The 26670-nt window shown below is 36.0% G+C and overlaps 2 protein-coding genes across 2 annotated transcripts; both read left to right on the top strand.

Annotated features, from left to right (window-relative positions):
- The first annotated feature begins 1143 nt into the window (after positions 1 to 1143).
- Tpi (triose phosphate isomerase) lies at positions 1144 to 2438 on the top strand. The gene is made up of 3 exons (XM_017627437.1): positions 1144 to 1222; positions 1287 to 1886; positions 1956 to 2438. The coding sequence occupies exons 1-3, from the start codon at positions 1160 to 1162 to the stop codon at positions 2160 to 2162; spliced, it is 870 nt and encodes a 289-aa protein (XP_017482926.1). The 5' UTR covers positions 1144 to 1159; the 3' UTR covers positions 2163 to 2438.
- Positions 2439 to 7910: 5472 nt separating this feature from the next.
- LOC108371832 (uncharacterized) lies at positions 7911 to 16813 on the top strand. Its single transcript, XM_017627438.1, has 8 exons — positions 7911 to 8289; positions 8499 to 8658; positions 8732 to 8993; positions 9057 to 9195; positions 13906 to 14035; positions 14093 to 14770; positions 14842 to 16041; positions 16639 to 16813. Exons 1-8 carry the CDS (start codon positions 8034 to 8036, stop codon positions 16811 to 16813), a joined length of 3000 nt encoding a protein of 999 aa, XP_017482927.1. The 5' UTR covers positions 7911 to 8033.
- Positions 16814 to 26670: the final 9857 nt, after the last annotated feature.

Here is a 26670-nt window from a genome sequence, read left to right as displayed (position 1 = left end):
CTTCTCAAAACTCTTTAGTTTGACATCCACATGGAAATATTTCATTTATTTTATCAATTTAACTGAGTTAAAATTTTCAAATAGGTGGCAACCCTCATCAAAAATATTTCCAACAGTTATCCTTCTTAAACCTCTTTAATTTGATACCCATATTGTAAAAATTCAATAATTTTATCATTATAAATTGGATTAAAAACTTTCCAATAGGTGGCAACCCTCGTCAAAAATATTTCCAACAGTTATCCTTCTTAAACCTCTTTAATTTGATACCCATATTGTAAAAATTCAATAATTTTATCATTATAAATTGGATTAAAAACTTTCCAATAGGTGGCAACCCTCGTCAAAAATATTTCCAACAGTTATCCTTCTTAAACCTCTTTAATTTGATACCCATATTGTAAAAATTCAATAATTTTATCATTATAAATTGGATTAAAAACTTTCCAATAGGTGGCAACCCTCGTCAAAAATATTTCCAACAGTTATCTTTCTTAAACCTCTTTAATTTGATATAAACAAATTTATTCAAATCGGTTCAGCCGTTCTCGTCTTGGGAATTGAAAACGCCCGATCCCCCTAAACAATTAGTAAAATAAAAAATTCCTTATAAACAAATTTAATTTTTATTGAAATAGCTAAAAAATAGAACTAAATATAATTTTATTAAAATGACTAAAAAAAGTTATTGATAGATATTTTCCAGATTTTGTAATTTGTCCCAAGTGAATGGTAAATGGTATTTTTTTTTTCGTCAGTGGCAAACCTGTCTGGCACCTTGTCGTTCTTATATGTAAGTTCTCAAACAAAACTCAATCTATTCGACTTTTTTGCCGTTTTGGATCTTTGATATGATTTGACAATTTTTTAATCTTTTCTTTGTACCTAAACAAGCGTCGNGTCGTTCTTATATGTAAGTTCTCAAACAAAACTCAATCTATTCGACTTTTCAGTTGAAAAATTGCCGTTTTGGATCTTTGATATGATTTGACAATTTTTTAATCTTTTCTTTGTACCTAAACAAGCGTCAGCAGCGACATCCGTGATTTCTAATCGGCAATTACTGACAGAGTTGCATTAAAAAATCGGTTTGGGAACGTACTAACACGAATCGGTTGGGGACTTTTTCTTTTTAAGACGAAGTACAGCGTAAAAGGAAATGGTGATGACAGTAGCCGAAGGGGTCATTGCAAGGTTATTTCTTCGCACTGCTTCTAGCAAAGTGGGTAAAATTTAGTTGCTCCAATTACCGGCTTAGAAACCTTTTTATTAATTTACAACTTTAGTTAATTGCGTTGCAGATATCCCGTTCATTCAATAGCTGCGATAAGAGTAACAAAAACGAGAAAATGTCTCGTAAATTTTGTGTGGGTGGTAATTGGAAGATGAACGGCAACCAACAATCCATTGCCGAATTGTGCAAAATACTGACTGAAGGACCTTTGGATCCCAATACTGAGGTTTATGTAGGTGTACCAGCCCCTTATCTCATATACGTGCGCAGCTTGCTGCCCTCTTCCATCAATGTAGCTGCACAAAATTGTTACAAAGTGGAGAAAGGTGCCTTCACCGGTGAAATCTCTCCAGCGATTATCAAAGACACTGGTGCCGGCTGGGTTATTTTGGGCCATTCGGAACGTCGTCAAATCTTTAAGGAAAGCGATGAGCTCATTGCTGAGAAAGTGGAACATGCGTTGGCATCTGGCTTGAAAGTAGTTGCATGCATTGGCGAGACACTGGAAGAACGCGAATCCGGAAAAACGCAAGAAGTAGTTGCTAGACAAATGAGTGCAATAGCTCAAAAGGTTAAAGATTGGAGTAATGTCGTTATTGCCTATGAGCCAGTATGGGCTATTGGCACTGGCAAAACTGCCACGCCAGAACAAGTAAGTTGAAATGTCAATGTAATGCATAATCTGATTGTATAACACATTTACTTTTTTCTTACACTTTAGGCGCAAGAAGTGCATGCCTATTTGCGTCAATGGTTGGCTGAAAATATCTCAAAGGAAGTGTCAAACACACTACGGATCGAATATGGGGGTTCAGTGACTGGTGCCAACGCAAAAGATTTAGCCAAACAGCCTGACATCGATGGTTTTCTTGTGGGCGGTGCATCCCTGAAGCCTGAGTTCGTGCAAATCGTCAATGCTAGACAGTAAACAGATGAAAGTTTCTGCTGAAAAGCACAACTACCCTTTTAGAAAAAAGGCCTATGGCATCCGATTCAGGTTATACTTATTATACAAATATGGATTATGTTAGTGTTTTTGCTTAGCTTACCTTCTTACATACATATGTAGCTAATCATTGGATCATTGTTACGAGTACACCTATTCGCATTTTATTATGCGTTGAAATTAGCGTGAAGAAAATCCAAATTACAAAGTGAAAATATGTACAACTTAAGCAATTTAAATAACTTTATTTTCATCAAATGAAAAAATGGATCATGTTATCTATACACATCATACTCAAACTTATTAAAATAAATGTTGTTTAAATCTTTAAATTAACTAAAATTCTTAGTTACTACCAATTGATTAATATTTATAGGATTAGCATACATTCATATGTACTCGAACCACTGTAACTGCATTTTTATCAAAAACTATATTTGCGTTTTAAACTCATTTCAAGGCAGTGAATTCTACTTTGCACAAGAAGAAAGTTCTTTTTGCTACTTTTTAGAATCCTTCGGAAACTGCAAATTCGCCAATCGGAATTTAAATTCAAATTGCAACTATTTTAATTTTAGTTGAAAGTGCCATCGAACCAATTAAGTCTTGCCATTGGGATGTGATTTAATTATTTTAATTAATTTAGATCTGTGGCATGAGTGATAACAGTGTGTAGACGGGCTGATGTAAGAAATAAACACTAATGGCCAGTTTTTTAGTGCACGGCTGTGGTTTAAAGTTAGTTTAAACGCTGTTTTAAACTAAATTATACAATTAAATGTCAGTCAGCGGCCCAAGATAAACGTAGGGGCATAAATTTGAAAGGTTAACTTCAGTATAATGTTGCATGCTTGCGAATGCTATAGCCTATTTATTGTGTCGTATGTTGAAACCAGAGACCGAAAATAATTATTCTATTATTTAGGATCAAAACCGTCGCCTTGTCTTAAGATAAATTTTTTTCGTCTTTGTATAATAATTATTTACGAGAAATATCTTTTTTCGTCTCACGGGACGATTATTTCAGGACGAATATTATTTACGTCTTCTCATAATATTTATATGGGCGTTTTATTTTTTTCGTCTCGAGGGACGTTTATTCCAAAACGAATATGTTTTACGTCGTCTCATCACAATTATATGGGCCTTTTATTTTTTTCGACTCTCGTTTATTTCAAAACGAATATGATTTGCGTCCCACGTTTTTTTTTAATAGAATTGGTACCCTTAAAGCCGACTTCACGAAACTTTTTAGTGGCAATTTAATTGTCATTTAATTAAAATTTAAATTTTTATTAAATTTTGCATTTAAGTTTTACTCCTTTCACCAATACACACGTGTCCTAATTCCGTTTTTCTGGCATAAATGAACTACTGCTGCTTCGAAGTTGAAATTTGGCGAAGTCAATCGTCATGATCGGGCCACGCCCACCTTGACCGCCCATACAACATTATTTGGAGCTTTAAAGATTTTCAAAGAGAAGTGAGTAAATTTTATACGTATTTATATAAAGTAAAGTTGCAAAAGTGGTGTAACACATTTACTCAAAAACCTCTGGACCGATTTTGACGAAATTTTGACATAAGACATAGATATTTGGAGACGGTTTAAATTATGTTAGTTTGCTATCCGGTAAACACCTATTAACAAAGTTAATGCAATTAAGTTAAATTAATTACTTCAATATGGAATACGTATCACAATATGGGAATCAGGCCATGGTACAATTATTAAAGGTATTGTCTTCCCAGAGGGTTTTGCTTCACATCGAAATTCGTGCTCCCTTATTTTCATTTTGACGCAGTTCAATGTTGATTCTTTTACTTTTATTTGGCTTTGCTTTTTGTTTTCGCAATTTAATTTAAATAATTTTTCAAAACAAAAGAAAAAACTTTTGAAATGAAGTGAGCCATACAAATTTTGAATTTATTTACAAGCAAATGTTTTTTTCCGGCTTTTGCAAATTAAATAAGTTTTCTGCAAGATGGTTTGTTTAAAATAATACGGGTACATATATGATTAATGGGGCATGGAAATATCCATTTTCCCTAGCAGTAAACGTTTTAGTGTGGGCAAANAATTTTTATTAAATTTTGCATTTAAGTTTTACTCCTTTCACCAATACACACGTGTCCTAATTCCGTTTTTCTGGCATAAATGAACTACTGCTGCTTCGAAGTTGAAATTTGGCGAAGTCAATCGTCATGATCGGGCCACGCCCACCTTGACCGCCCATACAACATTATTTGGAGCTTTAAAGATTTTCAAAGAGAAGTGAGTAAATTTTATACGTATTTATATAAAGTAAAGTTGCAAAAGTGGTGTAACACATTTACTCAAAAACCTCTGGACCGATTTTGACGAAATTTTGACATAAGACATAGATATTTGGAGACGGTTTAAATTATGTTAGTTTGCTATCCGGTAAACACCTATTAACAAAGTTAATGCAATTAAGTTAAATTAATTACTTCAATATGGAATACGTATCACAATATGGGAATCAGGCCATGGTACAATTATTAAAGGTATTGTCTTCCCAGAGGGTTTTGCTTCACATCGAAATTCGTGCTCCCTTATTTTCATTTTGACGCAGTTCAATGTTGATTCTTTTACTTTTATTTGGCTTTGCTTTTTGTTTTCGCAATTTAATTTAAATAATTTTTCAAAACAAAAGAAAAAACTTTTGAAATGAAGTGAGCCATACAAATTTTGAATTTATTTACAAGCAAATGTTTTTTTCCGACTTTTGCAAATTAAATAAGTTTTCTGCAAGATGGTTTGTTTAAAATAATACGGGTACATATATGATTAATGGGGCATGGAAATATCCATTTTCCCTAGCAGTAAACGTTTTAGTGTGGGCAAAAATGATATTTTTTAAATAAGGCAGATCGGTATGTGCGCTCTCTGGGAAGACACTACCTGTAATTATTGTACCATGGTGTCAGGCGAGGTTGGTTGTAGTCAAGGCGTATTTAACAAGGTGGTGTTGGCCGTATATAAGTAAAAAATTACACTAACAAATTATACGCTGATGTCCATACTGTCATTGGTATGAGTTACAACAAACACATCATTTTGACGTAATGGCCTCCACGGCGAAAAACTCAGCTGTCGCCCCAACACCACCTTGTTTAATACACCTTGGTTGTAGTCTGAAAATATGTACACGAAGGCGTCAAAATAGGTTTCAGAAAGTTTGACTTTGAAAATTTTTTGATGAGGGTTGCCAACTATTTAATTATTTAATAACTTTATTGATTTATTACAATATGGATATCTATCGAAAGAGCTTTGAAATGCTTCATATCTAAACTACATAAAGTAGGGTCGCCATCTGTTTAAAAAGTCAAACTGAGCTTGAATTAAGGGAATTAGGTAATTTAGATATGTATCACAATCGGCATCAGACGAAAGAGCTGGAAGCTTTTAGTTTGAAAATAATATTTTGATGTGGGTAGCCAACTATTTGAAAAGCCGAATTTAATTTAAATATACACAAGTTATAAGATATATTAAAATATAGATGGATGTCAAACGTAAGGGTGCAATGAAATCTTTAGTTCGTCCTTGTCTTTCTCTTTATCCCTTCCTCGGTCCATCATTATCTTTGATTCTGTGTATATCCTTATCTTTGCCTTCCCCCGTTTCCGATTAAGAAGCTTCACATCAATTATTTGAATTTCACTTTTTAATAAGGTGGCAACCCCCTTACGTATAGTTAAAAAAATAAAATAATCATAACCCTTCGGATTGATATCCATATTATACTTATAACTTTTCTAATAATCTTAATATTTTGAATTTAATTTCTATTATGTGGCAAACCTTTTCTGAAAAATAAAACCGTACTGCACCAATCTCTTCAATTCTCGATGCAGATGTGGTGACGGTGGGTTAAGTATTTCACGAAAACATCTCCGAACTCGATTATTTGCATTTCATTTTCTAACATCTGGCAACCCTTTTCAAAGAACCAAACCACGTAAGAGCAAAGCCCTTTAATATATATCTTACTAATCTTACTTCTTACTAATTACTAATTGTCCGCAGGCTCAACTAACGGTAGGCCCAGGAGATTTGATATTTCAATGAGGTAGAACCAGCGAGAGGGGGGGATGTTAGTTGAGTTGGATTGAGTGCGCATGTGAAGAGGTGGTCGGTGTCAAGGGAGGAATCTCCACATGCTGGACACTCATTTTCGATGTTGGGAGGCGAGTTGGGCCAGAGTTACGCTGGTATCTCGTGGCTGTTGAAGCTCATTCTCGTTCACAGGTGGTGATTGGCACTGATGATGGCATTCACTTGACTGGAGTTTGCAAATACCGTTAATAACCTGTCTGTACAGTCCCAGTCCCAGGGGTGCTGTGCGTAGTGCTGGACCTGGTCCTTCAGCTCAAGCAAGTTCGAGTGCTGACAACTGTAGAACCTTACTGGGAGAATTTCGGCTTCACTGTGGATGTGATGTTCTGGCGACATCAGAAGACATCCGCTGGTTGTCCAGGGTGTTGTATTGTGGCATGTCTTTAGCTTCGTCCACTGCGAACCAATTGTCCCCGGAGAACACACAGGCGCTGCATAATTTAGAACCGGACGGCTTTGTATGTTTGCAACACCGTTTCTTTGTCTTTGGCCAAGTACTGCCGAATTGAGGACTACGGCTCTGTACTTTGTTGGCAATTTCGGTTGTATGCGCCGGAAACGAGAGCTAGATCTGACAATTTTCCGGTTATTCACCGTTGGAATTAGTTTGCCATCGACGATAACACGCAGCTTTCGTCCTTGTGGTAAAATGGTTGCCGAGAGGGTTAGGCTCCTTGCAGTGAAGAAGCGATTTAAGCATAAGTCATCAATTTCATTTCCGGACACATTGTATTTTATTTTGCCTGGATGTCTTGTCGGGATTTTGAGTTGTTGGGATTTTGTCTTGTCGGAATAATGTGTTATCTGTATTTTATTTGGTCGGGATTTTGATAAGTCTGTATTATGTCCTGTCTGGATTTTGTATTGCGTGGATTTTTAAAAATTGTCTGGATTATGTCTAGTCGGGATCTTCAAAGTCGGGATTATGGAGTGCTCCCGCAGACAACAAATTAAAATAATATTATTTTTTTTAGAATGTTTCCTATTTAAAAAAGTAGCGGAAATTTTCAATATATTTTAAATTTTTTTTTTTAAGAAAGCGCCGCAGGCGAAAATTTGGAATAAATAATCGCGCGATTTTTTATTCCAAATTTTCAGTATTTCTTAAAATATACAGCCTCATTGCGTAAGTCGTAAATTAGGCTGAATTGTACGACTCGACTACATTAGCATTGTCTACTGTCGTGCTGAAATAAGTAAACGACAAAAATTGTCGAAAACTATGCAGCGCTGCCAAGTTCTTCCGTTTTAATACACTAGTCGAGTGGAAATTTTAGGCAATGACGCTAAATTTTCGATACGATTCGACTCTCGAAAAACGACTTGCATTCGGCACGACTCTCGCAATGAGGCTGATAATTTAATATAAAAAAACGCCGCAGGCTAAAATTTGGAATAAAAAATCGCGCGTCTTTCATGTTTAGTTTGGCAATACAATGGAAATATATTCAATCTAATATCAAATTTGATAAAAGAGCAAGTTTTTGTAGAAACTAAAATTGAAAAGGTGCTTAGTGGAGAAAAACAAGCTAAACGGCGACGCCTGGAAAACANAAAAAAAATAAAAAATAGGAACAAGGCTCAGAATACACTATCAGCATTTTTTTAAATTCGTTTGAATTAAATTAACTAAGTTGTATTTAAATGGTCTAAATTGCGGTGTAGCCAAGAATTTTTGCAAACTAACCCAACGGTGACGCATAATAATGGTAACGGGCTACATATTTGATATCATCGTTGTGCGCATTGACACGACCGCGCAAAGATTCGATGATGCGAATCTGTTTACCGTCGATGTAAATTACAATAATGTCTCTCTGAGCATAACCGCCAGTCGCATCAATGTGGCCGAATTTCGTTCCGGACGCAGTTACGAATTTGATTCCTCTCCGGAGGAATTACGTGCGGACATGGAGGCTAATCCACTTAGGATTACTGTGAAATATGACAATGCGATCATAGGTAAATATGTATGTACATTATACCGGGCCGGTACTCAAGAAAAAAAAACGAAAATAAATTAAACTAGGGAGGTTTGAAAGAAGATTTCGGCCCCATGAAAATATGTGTACTTGACCCGTCCGAAAACAACCAAAAGTGGGGTTTCCTTAATTGCATTTTTTATTTACCACCCGATTTTAAAATTTTTTTTTTGTGGTTTGTTTTTACAGGATCTGGAGCTTTGATATGGCCAGATTCTGTGCTCAACAAAGTAGCCGACTCGTCTAATGAAATCACACATATTGACGAATGCCAGCTCGTTTTGGATGATGATATAGTTGGCATTGTTGAAGTAATCGTGCGACTAAAGTGTAAATGCCAAGATAATTGGTAAGTTCAAATGAAGCCTTTCACTTTCTCAGCAAGATGGTAATTGTTGTTTCCGCATATAACGCCGGCGCAGTGACGATTTTATGGGTGACCGCGATGACATACGACATCACTTGGATAAGGTGATCAATCCGCATGATATTCTCTTTGTGGTCGGTGATACGAATAAAGATGACGAATGCACCGGCCTACTGCCCGACTCTAATCAGTCCTGTGATGGTGATCGATTTACCACAGCACTCGACTTGTCGCGCTATCGTGCCATGAACGGACGTTTAGTGCCGACAATTGACATTCTGAACACCTGCGACAATGCGGAGTGCTGTGAGCTGAAGGTATGTAGAAGTAGTGTTTTCTCCTGAATCAATAGTATACATTTTCTATGCGTCTTCATACAGAAAATGTCAAACACATATCAAAAGCTGATCGATTCCATATCAACAGCAAACGATAAGCGTTCTTGTCGTGCATCTGTTCATATGCGCGATTGTCCTCATGAGAATAAATTTTCCTCGAGCAGTACCAGAGACAGTTCAGGTGGGGAAACAACCCGGTTCAGCCTTCTCATGCACAAGTTCAAGCCGCAGAGTTAGGGGAATCCAATAGTTTGATTAGTTCTAGTGTGAGCTATTAATTTAAAACAAATATATCCAACGTTTGATAATATAGGTACAAGACCGCGTATCGAAATTGCGCAAAACCTCTTAACTGACTTTTGTCCCAAAAAAATACATTGGCTCACCGGAAGTTCCTTATCCATTCATACTAAAATAGAGAGAATCGTTTTGAAATAGGAAAAGTTTTACTCTTTCCAATAAAATCAAGGCAACCTCACATACGAGGGTTTGCATTTTGCCTCAGTATATTTCCTCGGCTTAGGGTATGATTAGAAAGATACCTGTATGACTACTTCCCAGAGATAAAGGATATGTACCGGTGGATCAATCAGCATTTTCTCAGCCAAACGACTGCAACGCCTTTCATGATGCAATTTTTAATTTTAATTTCTTTTAATTTCTTAAAAACTTCAAGCATCTTTTTATACATATCACTTCTACTTTAGTAAATCGGGTGCCTTTTGCTTACAATTCCTTCAGGTAGACATAGGAGCTGTTGTTGGTTTCTGTGAATTAAGCTTAGGTACTATTTTCGTCGCGAATTTTTCATCTAGGCGCAGATTATAGTTGTTATTCCATTTCATATGCAAGCATTAGTGTGCGTGTGTGCTCATATGTTAACCGATATGTAAATTTACACACCCAAATTAATTATTTTCTACATTTATTTATCATATTTTAAACGTAGAAAAGAAATAGAAAAAGGTTTTAACTAATCGCACGAAATCGGCATTTTGTAACATAGTGCGGCGTCGTCTAAGGCATTCCGCACATTACGCGCCTAATCATAGTATAGTAATTGTTTCCTCATGCCGAAACGAATGCATGACGGCTCCACTTCTGCACACTTGCGCGCCTTGCATTAGCCATGGTGGCACACACATTACACATTTTCTGGCCGTTTTTTCTGAGTTATACATTTCCGCGTATTATTCTGCAGTAAAATATTGCATAAGCGTTTATGGTTTAATACAATAGGCATGAGTTTTAGCACAAAATCATTAGTTTTCAATTATTTCCTATTGAAATGACAAATAATTTTTATTTGTGTTCGGCATAAATGCTTCATACTTTAGTATGCCGGAACGATTACACTACTAGGACTAGTCGGAGTGCCTAAGAATAGCAACGAGTTCTCAGCAAAAACTGCCGCGAGGACCAAGAGCTCCGTAGCTTCATTTAGGTTAGGAAATGGTTCAGCAGATTATTCTCCTCCTCTTTGAAAAGGAGCTCTGATTATGGAAATTTACCTTCCTCTGGCGTTTACAGTAGCCAAAAATGTCAACGAAAGCACTAACAACAGCCTTCAGCCCACAGTCCCAAAACTACCGAAGTGTAAAGTTATATCACCTTTTTTTGTTTTTTGCTAGAGCTTCGCAAATATTGCAAAAAACGCGATTTTTTATTACTTTGACCACGTTTTTCTCAAAATCTGGCCGTGATGGAAACTTTTTACTTACGGATTCGAAGTCAGCATGGAAAAGTCTATCAAAAACTGCTTTAACATTTTAGGTTACAAAATCGTTTCCAATTTTTGTTGGCCTGTGTTATTTTTAATCGCTTCAATAACACCAATGCCTTCCCGTAGAGACAAACCTTTGGTTTTAAATATTTGTACCTAAGCAGAACTGGAATTGGAGTTACGAGTTAAAAACAAAAAACCAAATCGGTTTTTATGTTATTACTAGCAGACCTTGCGGACTTCCTCCCGCCCAAAATTAATGTTTTTATTTAAACATTTGGCCCAACGTTTTTACCAACAATTCACGTCCACGTTTGGTCTCGTGGTCGTCTGAAGGCATATCCTCCACTGCCGTCCCAAATATCCTAATGAAAGCGTTTTGTCCGTGAAGAAGTTCTTGCGGCAAAAATTATCTGTGGATTTATTTCTGAATTTGAAGTTTGGCGTAAAAAGCTTTGCAGTTCTCTTGTTTCAAGTTTAGTGTTTTAAAAAGGCGAGTGTCGAATATTTTTCGAATCACTTTAAAACTCGGAGCGATAAAAATACCCCGAAGTCAAATGTACCAGTTGTAAACTGCCCCACGACTAGTATGAACCACATGCCCAACTAGTCAGCCAACTACCTTTTTTCCATGCAATCACCTAGTAGCTTTAAAATGGGGATGTCCTACAAGATGGCAACTGTCAGATTTCGGTCAGAAATAAATCACTCTCATACTAGTTCAAAATAGGCAGAAAAATACTAGCCTAATTATGGGCCGAAACCACTACTTTGGGAGTCAAAAAATAAAATGAATTCATGAATATACAATAAAAAACGTTTGCTTATTATACTTTAATATATTACACATTTTTATTTAGCAGCCTTAGGCCCACTTGCAGAACATCACGTTATCTATTTCACTCGAAGTTTACTGGTTAAATTGATAAATTGGCTTGCACAATCAATGGTTAGGAGTAAAATTAGAGTTAAATCGTTAAATATTTAGCCCAGCAATTTTCGAAAGTTAACTTCCTATCTCTACGTATGTCAATTCTGTCAGTAACAAGAAAAAATAAATTGAGATTTAAAAAATATTTTTGAAAACATACTATGTACATACATACATACATATTCACGTATTCAATATTCCACCTTCAGCTCTGAGGTTTTGGTCAGTCTGGCGTAAAAAATATATGCGATTAAAATGCACCAACCGTGTTAGTAGTCCATCCAATTAAGAGAACTCTCGGAAGTGCCGCTGGCCAATTTACAATTTGTACCTATTTATGTATGTATGTATGTATGGAAGTGTTTGAAATTCTATATTCAAATTCTTATAAGAAATGTAAATAAACGTCAAAAAAGAGAGAGTGGTGCCTACTTAATTTAAAAATCCCTCGGGTTACTTAACTCTGGGCCAGTTATCAATGCTGCAAGACAATGTCTGGTTAAGGAATATAACAATTTAACTCTGAGCTACTTATCTCTCTATTTATACATTTAACTCTGAATGTTCTGCAAGTGGGCCTTAGATTTGCCACTAATTCGTGTTAAATTTTTTAGTAGTAAATTTTTATCTTTTTAATAATTTAATATTACATTTATGCAAAAAAAAAACATTTTAGTTAAATATAAAATAAATACTTTAGTTCATTCTCGAGCCAACTTAAATAAAAATAAAAGTTTTCATTAAATTAAATTAAATTCATTAACTTTGCACATTTCAGTCCATTTTGATTTTAAGATTTTATAAAAGTTATAATTAAAATTTGAGATTTGGATAAGAATAAAATAAATAAATAATTCATGCAGTTATTAAATATTATTAGTTTTTGTCTATAGCTTGGCTAGTTGATTGATAATTGAAATTAATCAGATAATTATATTAAGTCAAAAAATAATTGAAAATTATCAAAAATAACAAAATAAGCATGTATTTAAAACTAATGAATTAATTAGCAATTTTTAATTATTTATTAATCATTAAAAAGGTGCTAATATTGGTATTTAATCATAACACGGCTATCCAAAAACATGTTTTAATTATTAGTCATTATGATTATTTATCGTTACTTAACAGGTCTGGTATAATTGAATATGTACTCTAAGGGTTTACAATATACCCAAATAAAAGTTATAATATTTTGTGTACTTTGTTGTATTAAACTGTCGAAGTCAAATAAAACCGGGCATGACAGGAAAATTCTAGATGTAAACTAGTATTTTTCCTGACTAGTTTGGGGTTTCACTGCAGGGTAAAAATGATGCCATCAACACAGATAAACTATTTGACAAATATATCACATGCAAATTCATGAGTGAGCCGATCTTGTGAGGAGTTTATTTATTGCTCTTAAAAATATAACTCCTCAGAGCGAGATAGTTCTTTCATGGCTTTACGAGCTCTGTTCTTTAAAACTTGCAAGTGTGTAATCACATTGTTTTAATAAAAATAACACAAGAAAATATTTAATTTTTGTTTTTGCCACTCCGACTTTAGTTTTGGAAATCACCCGCGATGCAAAATTACATCGTTAGATTTAATTTTTTTTTTTTTTGATGAGCTTTGGGAATATGTTAGAAATGAGCATCAGGGAGTCCACCGAAACCAGTCAAATTTTGAAGGGGGTCTGCGAGAAAAATAAGTTTGGGAACCTCTGGTATACTATGTAATATACCTCTGCAATTTTGCAAGATAAACTAAAAATGTATACATCGTTGCAGGCTGTAATTACCGAAGAAGTAAGCGTCTTGGCTGTTCACCAGACCGGTCTATAGTTTTATCAATAATCTCAGATTGGTTTTCTCATACAACCTTTCGATCTACACTCAGAAGACACAAACGTAAAACCAACGTAATAAACAATTGAACTATAAATTTAATTATTAGTTTGCCGTTCAATCCATTTTCGCTCATTGTCGACTACAGCCAAGTTTTTACCCTTCATAAATGGAATTACTTTGAAGTTAGCGAGAATAACTTGAAACAGAACCGGACAATCCATATATTCACTTTTTTGATTATGAAAATTTACAAATCACTACTAAGTTGACGGGTTGAGTAATCATTGACGGTTTCTTACGTAAGTTAAGTGAAGCCTAGGCTAACTATACTATAAGGCATACCTGTGCATGTGAAGGCTACGCTCAAAACCACAACAGACTTCATTAATTTTTTACACTTAGATTGCAGATTTCCATGTTCTTGCTTTGCCAACCAACATACGGAGGATGGTGCTTTCGCCGGCGAAAAGCTCATCAATATTTGTCCCACAGTGGCACCGAACACTAATCAAATGGTCATGCACACACCGAAGTAAAACCTTCTATGAAAGGATAAGTAGTCGTTATTGATATTAATCTCGTCTTCCAGGCACTGCCCGGTTTGCAAGACAAATATTTCTTGGCTACCCAAACTTGCCTGCTGTCCAAAATGTGGTTATAAGCCGGTACCGTACGTAGAAGAGAAACCGTACAATGAAAAACTGACCGCTGATCAAATACTTCAAGAGTATCTGGACAAACAGTCGAGTGGCACCGATCAAAAAATAAGCGACTGCTGCCGAGCTGAAAACGAGGAGATACCCTCCTCTACCGACAAAAAAGAATGTCGATGCACATGCAAGAACGGCAAGGTGTGCGCTCATTGCCGAATACGGAAGTTGTGCGAAGATATCTTTCAACCGCCACGGCCGCCGGAAGAACCCAAAAAGGACTGTGGTAAATGCGAATCGGAGGAAATGTTCAACGTATGTAAGACAAGCAGCAAGGACTGTCGCCCTTATCTGGCCCGCGTATTCTCCGAGCTGAGAGATTTGTATGACCTCAAAAAAGCACAATACAAACCTTTCAAACAAGATGAAAGATGCGAGAAAGAGTTACAAGGGTCAGGACGAAACCAAAAGAAACGCCCTCAAGGAGATATTTCGGGAAATTCAGAAAAGCAGAAAAGAGATAACCAGAATGACAAACAAATGCCTAGGCGAAAGAAAAAAAGGCAGCCGAGAGCAGCAACGTCTAACTCAAAAACCAGCAACAATGAAAAGAAGTCGTAAGCATGCAATGAGAATTACAAGTATTATGATTACAAATTCTTATGATTCATAATATTAACCTTTTCAGATATTCTTATGGTGGTGGTCATTTTTCTCCGGTCAAGGATGCTCGTCCCCAAAAACGCAACAACAATGGATGTTTCAACCTTGGCAAAAAGAATGTACCGCGAAATATGGGATGGCTGTGGAATTTAGATACAAGTGGCAAACGACGTGGTTGGAAGCCGGGCGCTATACGCAAACCCATCAAAGAGATCATGAGATTCTTTCTGAAAGACTACCCAGCAGACACAATACGTGTCTCGCAGTACGCCTACCGCGACCAAGGCAAAGGTGATGGCAAAGAGTCGGAGGAGCAAATAGTTCAGCGGCCCACATTACATATATGCAAAAAGAATGATGAATATTTCATAACATTGCGACCGCTTAAGGATCCTGAGGCACTCAAGGAATGTGCCGATCCGTACCTCAATATGAAACCCATACAATTTAAAATAACCAAAAATCCATTAATGGTCGAAATGAGTAAATTGAAGCGTTGCCTCAAAGACATGGGCTTCGCAAAATGCACCTGTCACAAACCAGTGGTTGAGTGTTTCTGTCGGAGCTTCTTGGATAAAAAGCGATTGGAATATCAAGTCAGCAAGGAGTGCAGAAAGCGTCAAATATCCTGCTGCAATAGCACATTGGTTTTGTCCGACACTACAGACTCAGATGTGGAATTCGATTTCGGTGTGACACCACCTGCGGGCGTGGTAAAACCGGAGAGACTTAAGAAGCCTCATCTTGTGAACCATGGCACGCAGTATGTAGAGAATGACTGGAATGTCCAGCCAAAGTATCCGCTACCACCCAACCGTTTTATGAAATCATACAACTGCGCAACCGGTGCGCACTACGATTTTAGCGGAGGAAGTGGGTGGGGCGGTGGATGGCTTGGTGCTCCCAGTGGAGGCTGGGGTCCTGGTGGTGGTAGAGGTGGTTGGGGTCCTGGTGGTGGTAGAGGTGGTTGGGGACCTGGACGGGGTAGAGGAGTTTGGGGTCCTGGTGGGGGCAGAGGAGTTTGGGGTCCTGGAGGCGGTAGAGGCGGTGTACCTGGTGGTGGCAGAGGTGGACGTGGAAATGGAAGGTGGGGGCCAGGAGGCGCTGCCGGAGGCCCTGGGGGCGGAATAGGGCCCGAAGGAAAGCCTTTACCTGGCGGTGGTGGAAAGGGTGGCGGTGGAGGCCCTGGAGGTCCCGGAGTTCCTGGAAGCTCCGCATATCAAGCGTAAGTGCTTTATGCGCACTATGTTTATTACGTCCGTATTAGAAAATTTAACGAACTTAAGCTCCAAACAATTTTCGAATAGTAATTGAAGCAGATACTGGGCCGTATGAATAAAAACTAAGCAATTGCTTTTTCTTAAAATTGCATACCTTTTACTTCAATTTTGTTTGAATAAATTGAGTAAAAGATCTGAAATTTTAAGCACAAGCAAATGCTTANACTTCAATTTTGTTTGAATAAATTGAGTAAAAGATCTGAAATTTTAAGAACAAGCAAATGCTTGTTTTTATTCATACGGCCCACTATTTGTTATCAGGCAATAATTTAATAGTACCCGGACCTGCTGGAGACGATAAATTTTAAGTGTTGACGTGTTTGGCATTATTTTCAAAATTCTGCGTACGAAATTGCTAGTAACGATTTTAAGACCAAAATTTTAAATAAAAATGCTTAAATTAATGTTAAATTGAAGCGCGTTTGTCTGGGATCGAAAGCTTTTGGGCATGCATTGGCTTCCACTATTCGAGAATTGGACACGGAACGAAAATCGAATCACTTTGGATTATTAACAGTGTCTGACTTTTTCCACCTTTATAGGAGACTTCGACGTGAGCGTCTTACAGAAGTTCCTCCACCCTTGCTTTGTATGATTGATCGTCGTAGAAAACCGGATCCATGCACTTACCCATGTTGTTATCCGTGTTATCCAAGTTATTCGCCTTGCTATCCGTGTGGCGATTATTGTTATCCGTGTCCAGAACGAATATGTTAAGCCATTCATTTATAAATTCATAAAAGTAAAAAAAAAAACTTAAATAAGACTTTGATTATTGAAGGGAATATGGTGCAATAAACAGGTGATGTAATAAAGCAGTTTTCTCGCTTTCAAATATGGTAGTGTAAAATTTTTCTCCTCCCTCCCATTACTTCACTTGGAATAATTCCCCCATATCTCATATCCATGATCTCTTTTGATAGGAAACCCCCAATAATTAATATCACATTTTTCACCACAAAACCGTGGAAAGTGAATGAATTATTATCTAATAAGAACACTGTAGAAACGCTAAAATGGCACAAAAAAAGCCGAACACGCAAACTAACGTTTTTCTGGACCAAGTCATTTTCCCAAGATAATTTCATTTTAGATTTGCATTGTGAATGAAAAAAGTAAAACTTTTGCCTCAATACCATCGTACAGTTTCATAAGTAAGTGTGTTAGTGTTTGAATAACCCCGTAGCGAATGTCATGCATTAGTCACTTAAGTGTCTTGTACGGAAAAGTTACGTTTTAAATGACTTTGGGCTCCGTTTACATGGAAGTTGTTCATGACTTTCATTTAATGGTAATTTCGTCGTTGATGTCATCTACATGACTTTGTCATGCAGTGATTATTGATGGCATTCAAGCGACAGACAGTATCTTGCAATGGACTTTTTATAAGTGACCGCTGCAAAACATTGTCTGTTATAAGTCTTTGATAGGAGTACACCTGCACGAGATTGTCACCAGTGGNCCGCTGCAAGACATTGTCTGTTATAAGTCTTTGATAGGAGTACACCTGCACGAGATTGTCACCAGTGGGGCTGACTTCCAAAACGTCAATTGCTTTGCATACGTACAAAGTATAACGTTCAATAACGTCGAACTATAAAATGTTGACGATGTATACTTTTCCAAAACGCATCCTAAAATTTAACGAAACGCATCGCTAGCGCAATCAGCGCATCAGAAACAAAGTTGATGCTTCGTTTGTTATTGGTTACCCGTGGTGTTTTAAAAATGGAAAAATCATAAAATTGTTCATTGGTATATTGAGTATTCAAAATATGAAATGCATATGGTTGCAATGTGTCGCAACTCTGCATATACAAACAGTTTGAATACCGCTGTATAACAGTTTCCAAACATTGTATTGATACGTTTTGAAAACCAGCCTGTCATTGTCACCTATATGTCGTTTAGGATTCACAGCAAGTGCAACGATGTCACTAAATCCTCATTAGTGACGATGTCACCGCTGAACATTTTTTCTACTGGGAAATTATAGTAGAAATGGATGAAATTGTAAAAGATAACAACAGATGCCAAAAAAACAGGTGACCTCAGCTGTAGGCATTTTTTGGCAATCAGCTGATAGTGTTTTTACTTGGGAAACTGTACGACGCTCAATACGCTGTAGAAACTAAACGTAAAAAAAACTTTCCAAAACTACAAAATTATTTTAAAACACATCCCTGTTTATTTCTTATCGCGAACTCAATATAAAATAAGCGAAAAAAAACTTTTATTGTTTATTTTCAATGCAATTTGCAATTTCTATCGCTATTTTACAGCGTATTGAGCTTTAACAGGGGAAACAATAAAAAATTAGATACTCGTACACGTACGTGTAACATTCTTTCCAGCTCATCTATATCTATACATAGTATAAAGGGAAAGTCCAGATTATTTGTACGCGGTTATCTCGAAAAATACAGAACAGACTTTGACGAAATGTTCTGTAATATACTCTGTATCGACAGGAGAGTGACCTTTTTACTTAGAATTTTAATAGTGTTGCCACCTGTCTAAAAAACTATAAGATCCGCACCGTTCGTTGGATTACAAACGATGAGGTGTCAGATGAATGCGATTGGCCTCTAGAAAAGCATAATGTTGCTTTTTTTAATAGGGTTGCCACCTGATACGGAAAAATCTAAATTCCGCAGAATTCTGCGCTACGGTCTACAACTACAGAAAAATTCTGTGGTGTTGAGTTTACATTTACATGGCGATTTGTTAAGACAGATCGTGTCAGCTGACTCGGGTTTACATGCCGGTAGGTTTACGATCTTGACTAATTTCAGCTGTACGATGAGGAGTGTCCGGAAGCTGCAGAGAAAAAAGATGCCGCCTACAGGGCCACGCTGCGATTGGGGCAACGCGCGCTACATATGTGGGACCGCTATAGGTAGGGACACGATATCGAACGGAAAGTATCGATATGGTACTCATTTAAAGTATCGCTGTAAAAATATCGGAAAAAAAGACTCGATATCCCAAATATCGATGCCAAAATCCAAAAAAATGTCTCAACATTGGTGTCCTATGTAGGCCCCTGTGGTGTAGTGACTAGAAGTGTGCAAACCTCCGAGTGTATTTCTGCCAAGAAAAACAGCTTCTCATAAAAAAATACAATCGCCGTTTAGAGTCAGCGTAAAACAGTAGGGATCCCCTTTATGGCACAACACCAAGGCCACACGACAAATCGGAGGAGAAGCTCGGCCAAACACTAACATATTGTGTAAATGCCAAACTATTATTATTTTTACAAGTAGAGATGTTGATTTAAAACACCGAGGCCGTGGGTTCAAATCCCCCTACATCTACAATCTAAACTTTAGTACAAATTTCTCTTCTTTAAAGCGCAATTTATTTTGGGAAGAATTGTCAGTCACATGCAGACTCATTGCGTAAGTCGTAAATTGGGCTAAATTGTACGACTCGACAACATTGGCATTGTCTACAGTCGTGCCGAAATAAGTAAACGACGAAAAGCGTTGGAAACTATGCAGTGCTGCCAAGTTTTCCCGTTTTAATACTAGTCGAGTGGAAATTTTAGGCAATGAAGTGAAATTATCAATATGATTCGATCCTCGAAAATGAGGGTGATTATCTTATTAATTTGAGTTTTAGACATTCGATACGATATAGGGTTCTGGTACTCGATTCCAAAAAATATAGCTTTAAAACTATCGAGTAAAAGATATCGGTATAGAATGCCAAAAGTATCGATATGGTATCGTATCGTATCGAAATTCGTGTCCCTAGCTATAGGGATCTGAAGGGGGGGGAAAATCAAAGTACTGATAAAGAAAATTGATGGATAAATTCGAAATAATGAGTGAAAATGCGCAAATATGAACAGAAAAGCGTTTTACTCAGGTGTACGTAGTATATGAGTAACTTTCTTTCCTGCTCATTTTTCATACAAAAAATCTTTGCGTATTTTCATTTGACCACTCATTATTTCTTATTTATCCATCGATTTTCTTCATTGGTAATTTGACTTTGTTTTTGTAACAGAACAGGCTTTAGTACAGATGCAAAAATTTTAGACAGAATATGTTATTTTTAAAATTTTTCTTCTGCTAAAGTTTGATTTTTTTTTTTATTTTTTCATTAAAAAATAAAAAAAAAGGTCGAATGATTAAGTAATTTGTCAGAAACCTATCGGAAAGTGATGTACATACGGTTTATGGAGAATTGCATTAGCTTTCATTTGTCGTATTTTGTACTAAGAATTTTAAAGTGGTTCGTAAGATATGCGTGATTAAAAGGAACCAAATTTTTTTTGAGCTGAATAACGCTAAATTTGAAATATCTCGAAAGCGTATCCATAGAAAAAAAATTTACACGATTTTCGATAGAACATTTTTGCTGTAAACCAGCGTAATATAGAGACGTAATTCAAAATTTACTGTTTTGGAAAAAATTACGAAGATATGTGTCTTTCCATCTGTGTTTTGGTATACCAACTGTATGAATTGATCCAACGTTTTCCCACCAAATTGAAATTTTCTAGAAATTATGTATATTACACAGAAGGGAGGCAAAAATATCACAGCTGAACTTTTTTACTGGGAAAAGGTTTTGATAGCTGATCTAACTTAATTGGGATCTTCTTAATTTAATGACGTCCCGCGTTTTGCCAGATTAGCTCCGGTTTTACCTGAAAATTTGCTTAAATTTTAACATTTTTGTTAATAATTCTATCAGTTTTAAAGTTATTTTACTAAAATTTTTCACGTGACGGTTTTTCGGTTAAGGTAATAACATTTCCGAAAATCATCGAAATCGGCTCACTATAACATATAGCCTCCATGCAACTGATTGTTCAGATATGTGGTTTTACATTTTTGCATATTTATGCAGTTTCTATTGCACAAATGGGTTTTTAGTACCTTTTTTTGTGCTGTGAAAGCTGTTGTTCGTTAAAGTCAAAGTGACTGGGTAATATTTTCCAATAGGTGGTGGTCCATACCGCGTCATATTTGACATAAGTTGGCAAGACAAACAACACAAACTGAAACTCTACGCGCGCGATTGCTGTCGTATTAATTGATAAAAAAAAAAAACATCGAAAAATTAACAAAAACTTTTTTTCATCATATTATTGTCTTCTGAAACTCCCAAAGATGAAAAAATTTAAGAAGATTTGCAATAAATTAAACAACATATGTTTCGTTTGTGGTAATTCCATGCTACACAGTCACTTTGATCTTTACGAACAACAGCTTTCAACAGAAACCCACGAGGTAGGAGAAAGATTTCACCAATTCATTATGAGGTTCGATGCGCTGAAAAACCATTGAATTCTTATTTGGCGGACTTTTGCTGGTCGATCGCAGCAGGCAAAGGGTATTAAAAAACCATTCGTGCAGTAGAAACTGCCTCAAGTAATTTTTAAGCAATTTTGTTCATGATGCAATGATCGACCCTAACGGAATTAGTGTGGGACTACCTCTGAGGTACCACCTAAAAGAAAGAATTATAGAAATCGGTTATCCTTGGACCACAGATTATGCGGTAACATACATAAAAATACTATTCCGACGAATCCTTTTTTGAAGTCGTTTAAAAATATATCAGAATGGGATTGGAAAGAACCCAATAAAAGTAAGAAATATTACGAAATAAAATTTGAGTTATAAAGCAAACCCTTATATCTGAACAATCAGTTGTATGGGAGCCATATGTTATGTGTTTGGTCGTTGAGCTGTGATATTCCAAAAGTTTAAAATTTGCCTACAGTGCTATTAAACGTGCGATATGTATGTATTAAGGCATCCAATCCCGGACCATTTTGTGATTCCCGGGATTTCGGGATATTAAATGGGTAATCCCGGGATCTCGGAATATATCGGAATATTATTACCATTAATTAAAATATGCTAACAAACTAGTTTTGCAGTCTTCCTTTAGTGCGAATACTAGAAAGAAAAATAAATCTGTGTTTTTAAGAAAATAAATATAAATATCTTTATTTTATATCAGTTTAAAAAGGTAATTACAAACTGAATAAACTAAAAACTACGATATTGATATTCATTCATTGTGCAGTCGAAGTCACTTTAACAGTTGAACTTTTTTAAGTTGATTTGCATAGTAAAGACCAGTAAATTTGGGATTTAAAATTACACCATCCTAATCCTCGTTTAATTCTCTATAAAAAAAACATGTTACAAAGATTGGGTGTTTTTTTAAGAACTATTTCATTTTTTTTGAATGACGAGGTGGTTTATTTTGTGAGAGTCAACAATGAAGTCTTTACGATGAACAGAACCCGAGATATAACAATTTGAAGAAGTACTTGATTATTTAGTCAGAATAACGAAAAAATCCAAAATTTGACAGATCATATGTATATCCGAAGAAAAAAAGGAGAAATATGAAGCCAATAGAAATTGTGACACCAAATATGGTGTCCGGTATGAAAAAGAATGCCTCATATGTATGTTATATATATTATAACATAGAATAATGGTAGTAGTTATTAGAATTGTAATATATTATTTGATTATTTGTAGGGTTGCATTTTATAAGTATTTTATGCCATTACAGTGTCTGAATGTCATTTTATTTTAATTTGGTAGTAAATTAAATTATATCTCGGGATCCCGTGATCCCGAGGTCTTGATCCCGCGATTTCGGGATTTCAAAAAGGGCTCGGGACTCCCGGTACTAGATGCCTTAGTATGTATGTATGTATATGCATACACATTGTCTTTTGACGCTCTGGTAAACAGTATCAACGAGTATGTCGTTAGTTACATAGTGCATTGAAATAAAGAAATTATTAAAAATTGCGAAATGTACATACTATCTACCTACCAGGAGCGCGCCGGGGATAGGAAGATAGAGGGCTGAATTTTCTCCACAATAATTTTTTTGTGAACCGACAACGAAATTGTCATATGGGACCGGAAGAAAAAAACATTCGTTTTATTTGACATAATGTAATATACATATACATATGCATGTATGTCCAAAGATATATCAGCAAAAAATACTGAACATTTAAATGAATGTGGTCACTATTTCAGTTTGAATTAATTTGCATAGAATTCTTTACTAAACCTGGTTAATGCATTGCAAAGCAATGACAAACTCATCAGGGACCTGTGTGTCATCCAGGGAAGCCAACTCGTGGGGAATTCCCCGATTTGCGCGGAAATTTCAGCTCGTTCAATTCTATTATAATCAAGTTTCAAATGGGTAAAAATTAACGCTGATTTTTTATAATTTTCTTTGTCGCATTTGCTTTCATATAACGAATAAACATAAATTATTTTTATAATGGAAGAAAACCGCAACAGCTTCGCCCAAAAAAATCCTAAAACGAAAACTTTTCGCCACTTAAAACTTGTTTATTCTTTACTTGTTAACTAACTTCATACAAGTTTGGTTTGGCTTATTATAGAACAATTACGTTGTGGTGTAGTGGTAAGCAGTGCGTGCTTCCACTCCGCAACGCCTGGGTTCGAACCATGGTCAAAGCAACATCGCAAAAAATATAGAAAAAAGGTTTTTTCTTAACAGCGGTCGTCCCTCGGCAGGCAATGGCAAACCTCCGAGTGTATTTCTGCCATGAAAAACAGCTTCTCATAAAAAAAAATCACCGTTCGGAGTCGGAGTAAAACTGTAGGTCCCTCCGCTTTGTGTAACAACGTCAAGGCGCACGCCACATATCGGAGGAGAAGCTCGGCCAAACACTAACATATGTGTTAGCGCCAATCTAAAACAAAAAAAATAAAATAAACAGAAAGACAAAAATTGCAAATTTTTTTTTTTTGTAAGGAGAATCTATCGGTGGGGAATTTTACGAAATTTCGGGCGAAATCGGGGAATTTTATTGTTGAAATCGGGGAGTTCTCAAAAATGAGCTGGCTACCCTGGTGCCATCCCGATTGGATACCTGGCTTGGAGCCCACAATAAGCCGTCATACAATTTCAAAAAAGACAAATGCTGAATACTATAGTTTTCAAACCACCAAATGTCACACACATCTTCGGTCAAAAATCTTAAGTCTTACAAGGCAATACGTACATAATTATTGCATTTAATTTTTAACTTATTCGTAGTCAAGATTTGGTGGCGGAGCGTTGTTTCAACCCCGAACACCCCAACCCTCACAGGTGCGCTAATGGTGCTTCCATATGTATGTAATTACATGCATATTCGTACAAACCCAGTGTAAAATATTCAACATTACTTTGATGTCCTACTGCAAAAAAGAAGAAGCATTGAGCATACATACGAGGCCAATGTACAACTAAAAGTGTTAAACTGAAATACTCCCAGTACCGCTTTTTAATCTCAGTAGGTGCCTTGATCAATTTTAAATAGTGGGTGACTGGTAAAAATTAAAATATAAAAAGATTTCTTAATTTGAAGTACAGCATAATATCTCCTATACCGCTTTATTGCCGGAAAAACGTCATATTTCAAAGATTTTTAGAAAAATTGCTTCAAGGTTTATATTTTCAGATAAGGTCGGAAGTGTATTAAAATCATTATTTGTAAATTTTTGATATTTGCTTTATTTCAATAAGAAAGCTGTGTAAGAGCCTTAAATTAGTTAAGAGTCGGTGTAGTAGAAAGTCAGGGTAAACCTTTAGCCAAAGGCGTATAAGAAAGCCGAATTCGTAGTTTTAACGTGTTACAGTGAAGAAGGAGAAATGAAAGAAGCAAAATGTTATTAACGAGGTGCACGGGAACAGAAGTTATATTTTCCCACCAGACTCTCTTTCAATTACAGCCATTTCATAATCCCAAACATAATAGTGATTTGTTGTCAATACACGTTGCTTGAGCTCATCTCTTCTTTTGCCAGAGTGCCAGGCCATTTGCTCACTTTGATGAATAAATACTACTAATGAAAAGTACGAAGCTGATATACCCTGAGTACATACATATATCACCAGAGCTATGAAAAGCGGATTCAAGTGGATCAATTTCGATGAATTTTGAAGGGACACTTCTTTTTAAATTTTGATACATTTCCCATCGTGTAAAAAAAATCCCGTAGAAGGCGAAAAACTTGCCAGAGATGTTTACAATTACTTCGCGCATAGTGCTAAAAAGTTGGATGAATCTGCCAAGTTGCAAAACTACGTTGGTGTTAAAGATCATCAAATATTTCGAGTGTCAAACGTTCGCTGGTTATCGCAGTTAATTGTTTACTGTCCCAGTGGGGCGCATTGCAATTATTTTTCATACCTTGATTCGATGATGGTGTGAACCAAGTTGAGTTGGACAAACCAGCCTTTAATCTTCACGAACGATGTTTTTGCATTGTAAAATATGAATTATACGCTTTCGTTTGCAATAAAAATGAGGTTTATATAACCTTCATAGAAATATTAAAAAAATATTTAAAGTTGTGACTGGTGGGACATCGCCTTGTGACATCGTATATACTTACAAGTATGGAATCCTATGCCCCTTTTTGTCTATTCTCTTTCTAACAACGGACGTGCCTGCCAAACAGCGGACGTGCCTGCCAAACTGAAAAGCATGATGGCGGCAGTGTTTGACAGGCACGTTCGACGATGCGAACGGCAATGGAAGGTAAGAAATGGAAGATGGATGACATGAGAATGAAATAATTATGAAATAGCAGAATGTCGAAGCAAAAACGAATTTGAGAAATGTGACAAAGCGAATGACGTTAAATGAAAGAAATGTAAAATAGCGAAATGTCGAAATAGAAGAAATAGACGACAGGCTCGTATTCAAGGGTTTCGTGAAACAAAAAGTGTTGCTGTGTTGCGCCATAAAATATTTAAATACTTTTTTAATGTGGTTAAATTGAATGATACGCTTTTTTAATAAGTTGGCAAAAGTACATATTTACGCCAGCCAAAATATATATATGTACCTATGTATGTATATAGCGCGACGCTGCAAGATTCATTTATAAATACGGTATATGCTAATGACGTTATTCATAAAAAATAAAATAGATTTAAATAGCTCTGTACAGTGACATTTTTATAAAAAAAATCGATTTCTTAATTTTTTATGAATTTGGGTAAAATATTTAAATTCACATTTTTAGTGCATTTTTTTCCTATTTATTACTTTTAAAAATTTTATTTTCTTTAATAACCGTTTCACTGAGTTATACCACCCATCAAAAATCAAACTATTTTATAAGAAATGTATTGACCTTTTTACAACGGCATTTAAAGAATTTTTTGCTCAGATTGAAAAATTGCCTGCTTCTCACACTTCTGTGGTGCTTTTTATTGTAGTTATTATTCTGTTGACATCTAAATTTCCCTACATAGATTTTATGTGATTGCCGATAGATTGATTACCGGCATTTCCTCTGTGAACTTTTTTTAACTACATTCATAAAAAAATTACTAATTTTGGTTTCTTTTTTCATCTTGAACTGGTACATATGTTTGTATGTAAAATGCATTTAAAAACGTCATTTGCCCAATATGCACGATGCAGCGAACAAAGGTGGCACCGTCAGACATACCCCTACTTTGAATTTGTCGATTTTGATAATTCTGATCTAAAAGTAAACGACGTATCAGAAACTTTAAATGTACTGAAATTCACTTATACT

The sequence above is a fragment of the Rhagoletis zephyria genome, unplaced genomic scaffold, assembly GCF_001687245.7.
Source record: "Rhagoletis zephyria isolate East Lansing unplaced genomic scaffold, Rhagoletis_zephyria_1.1 Rzeph_scaffold_05245, whole genome shotgun sequence".
Taxonomy (NCBI): Eukaryota; Metazoa; Arthropoda; class Insecta; order Diptera; family Tephritidae; genus Rhagoletis; species Rhagoletis zephyria.
This window is presented reverse-complemented; position numbering and strand designations above follow the sequence as displayed.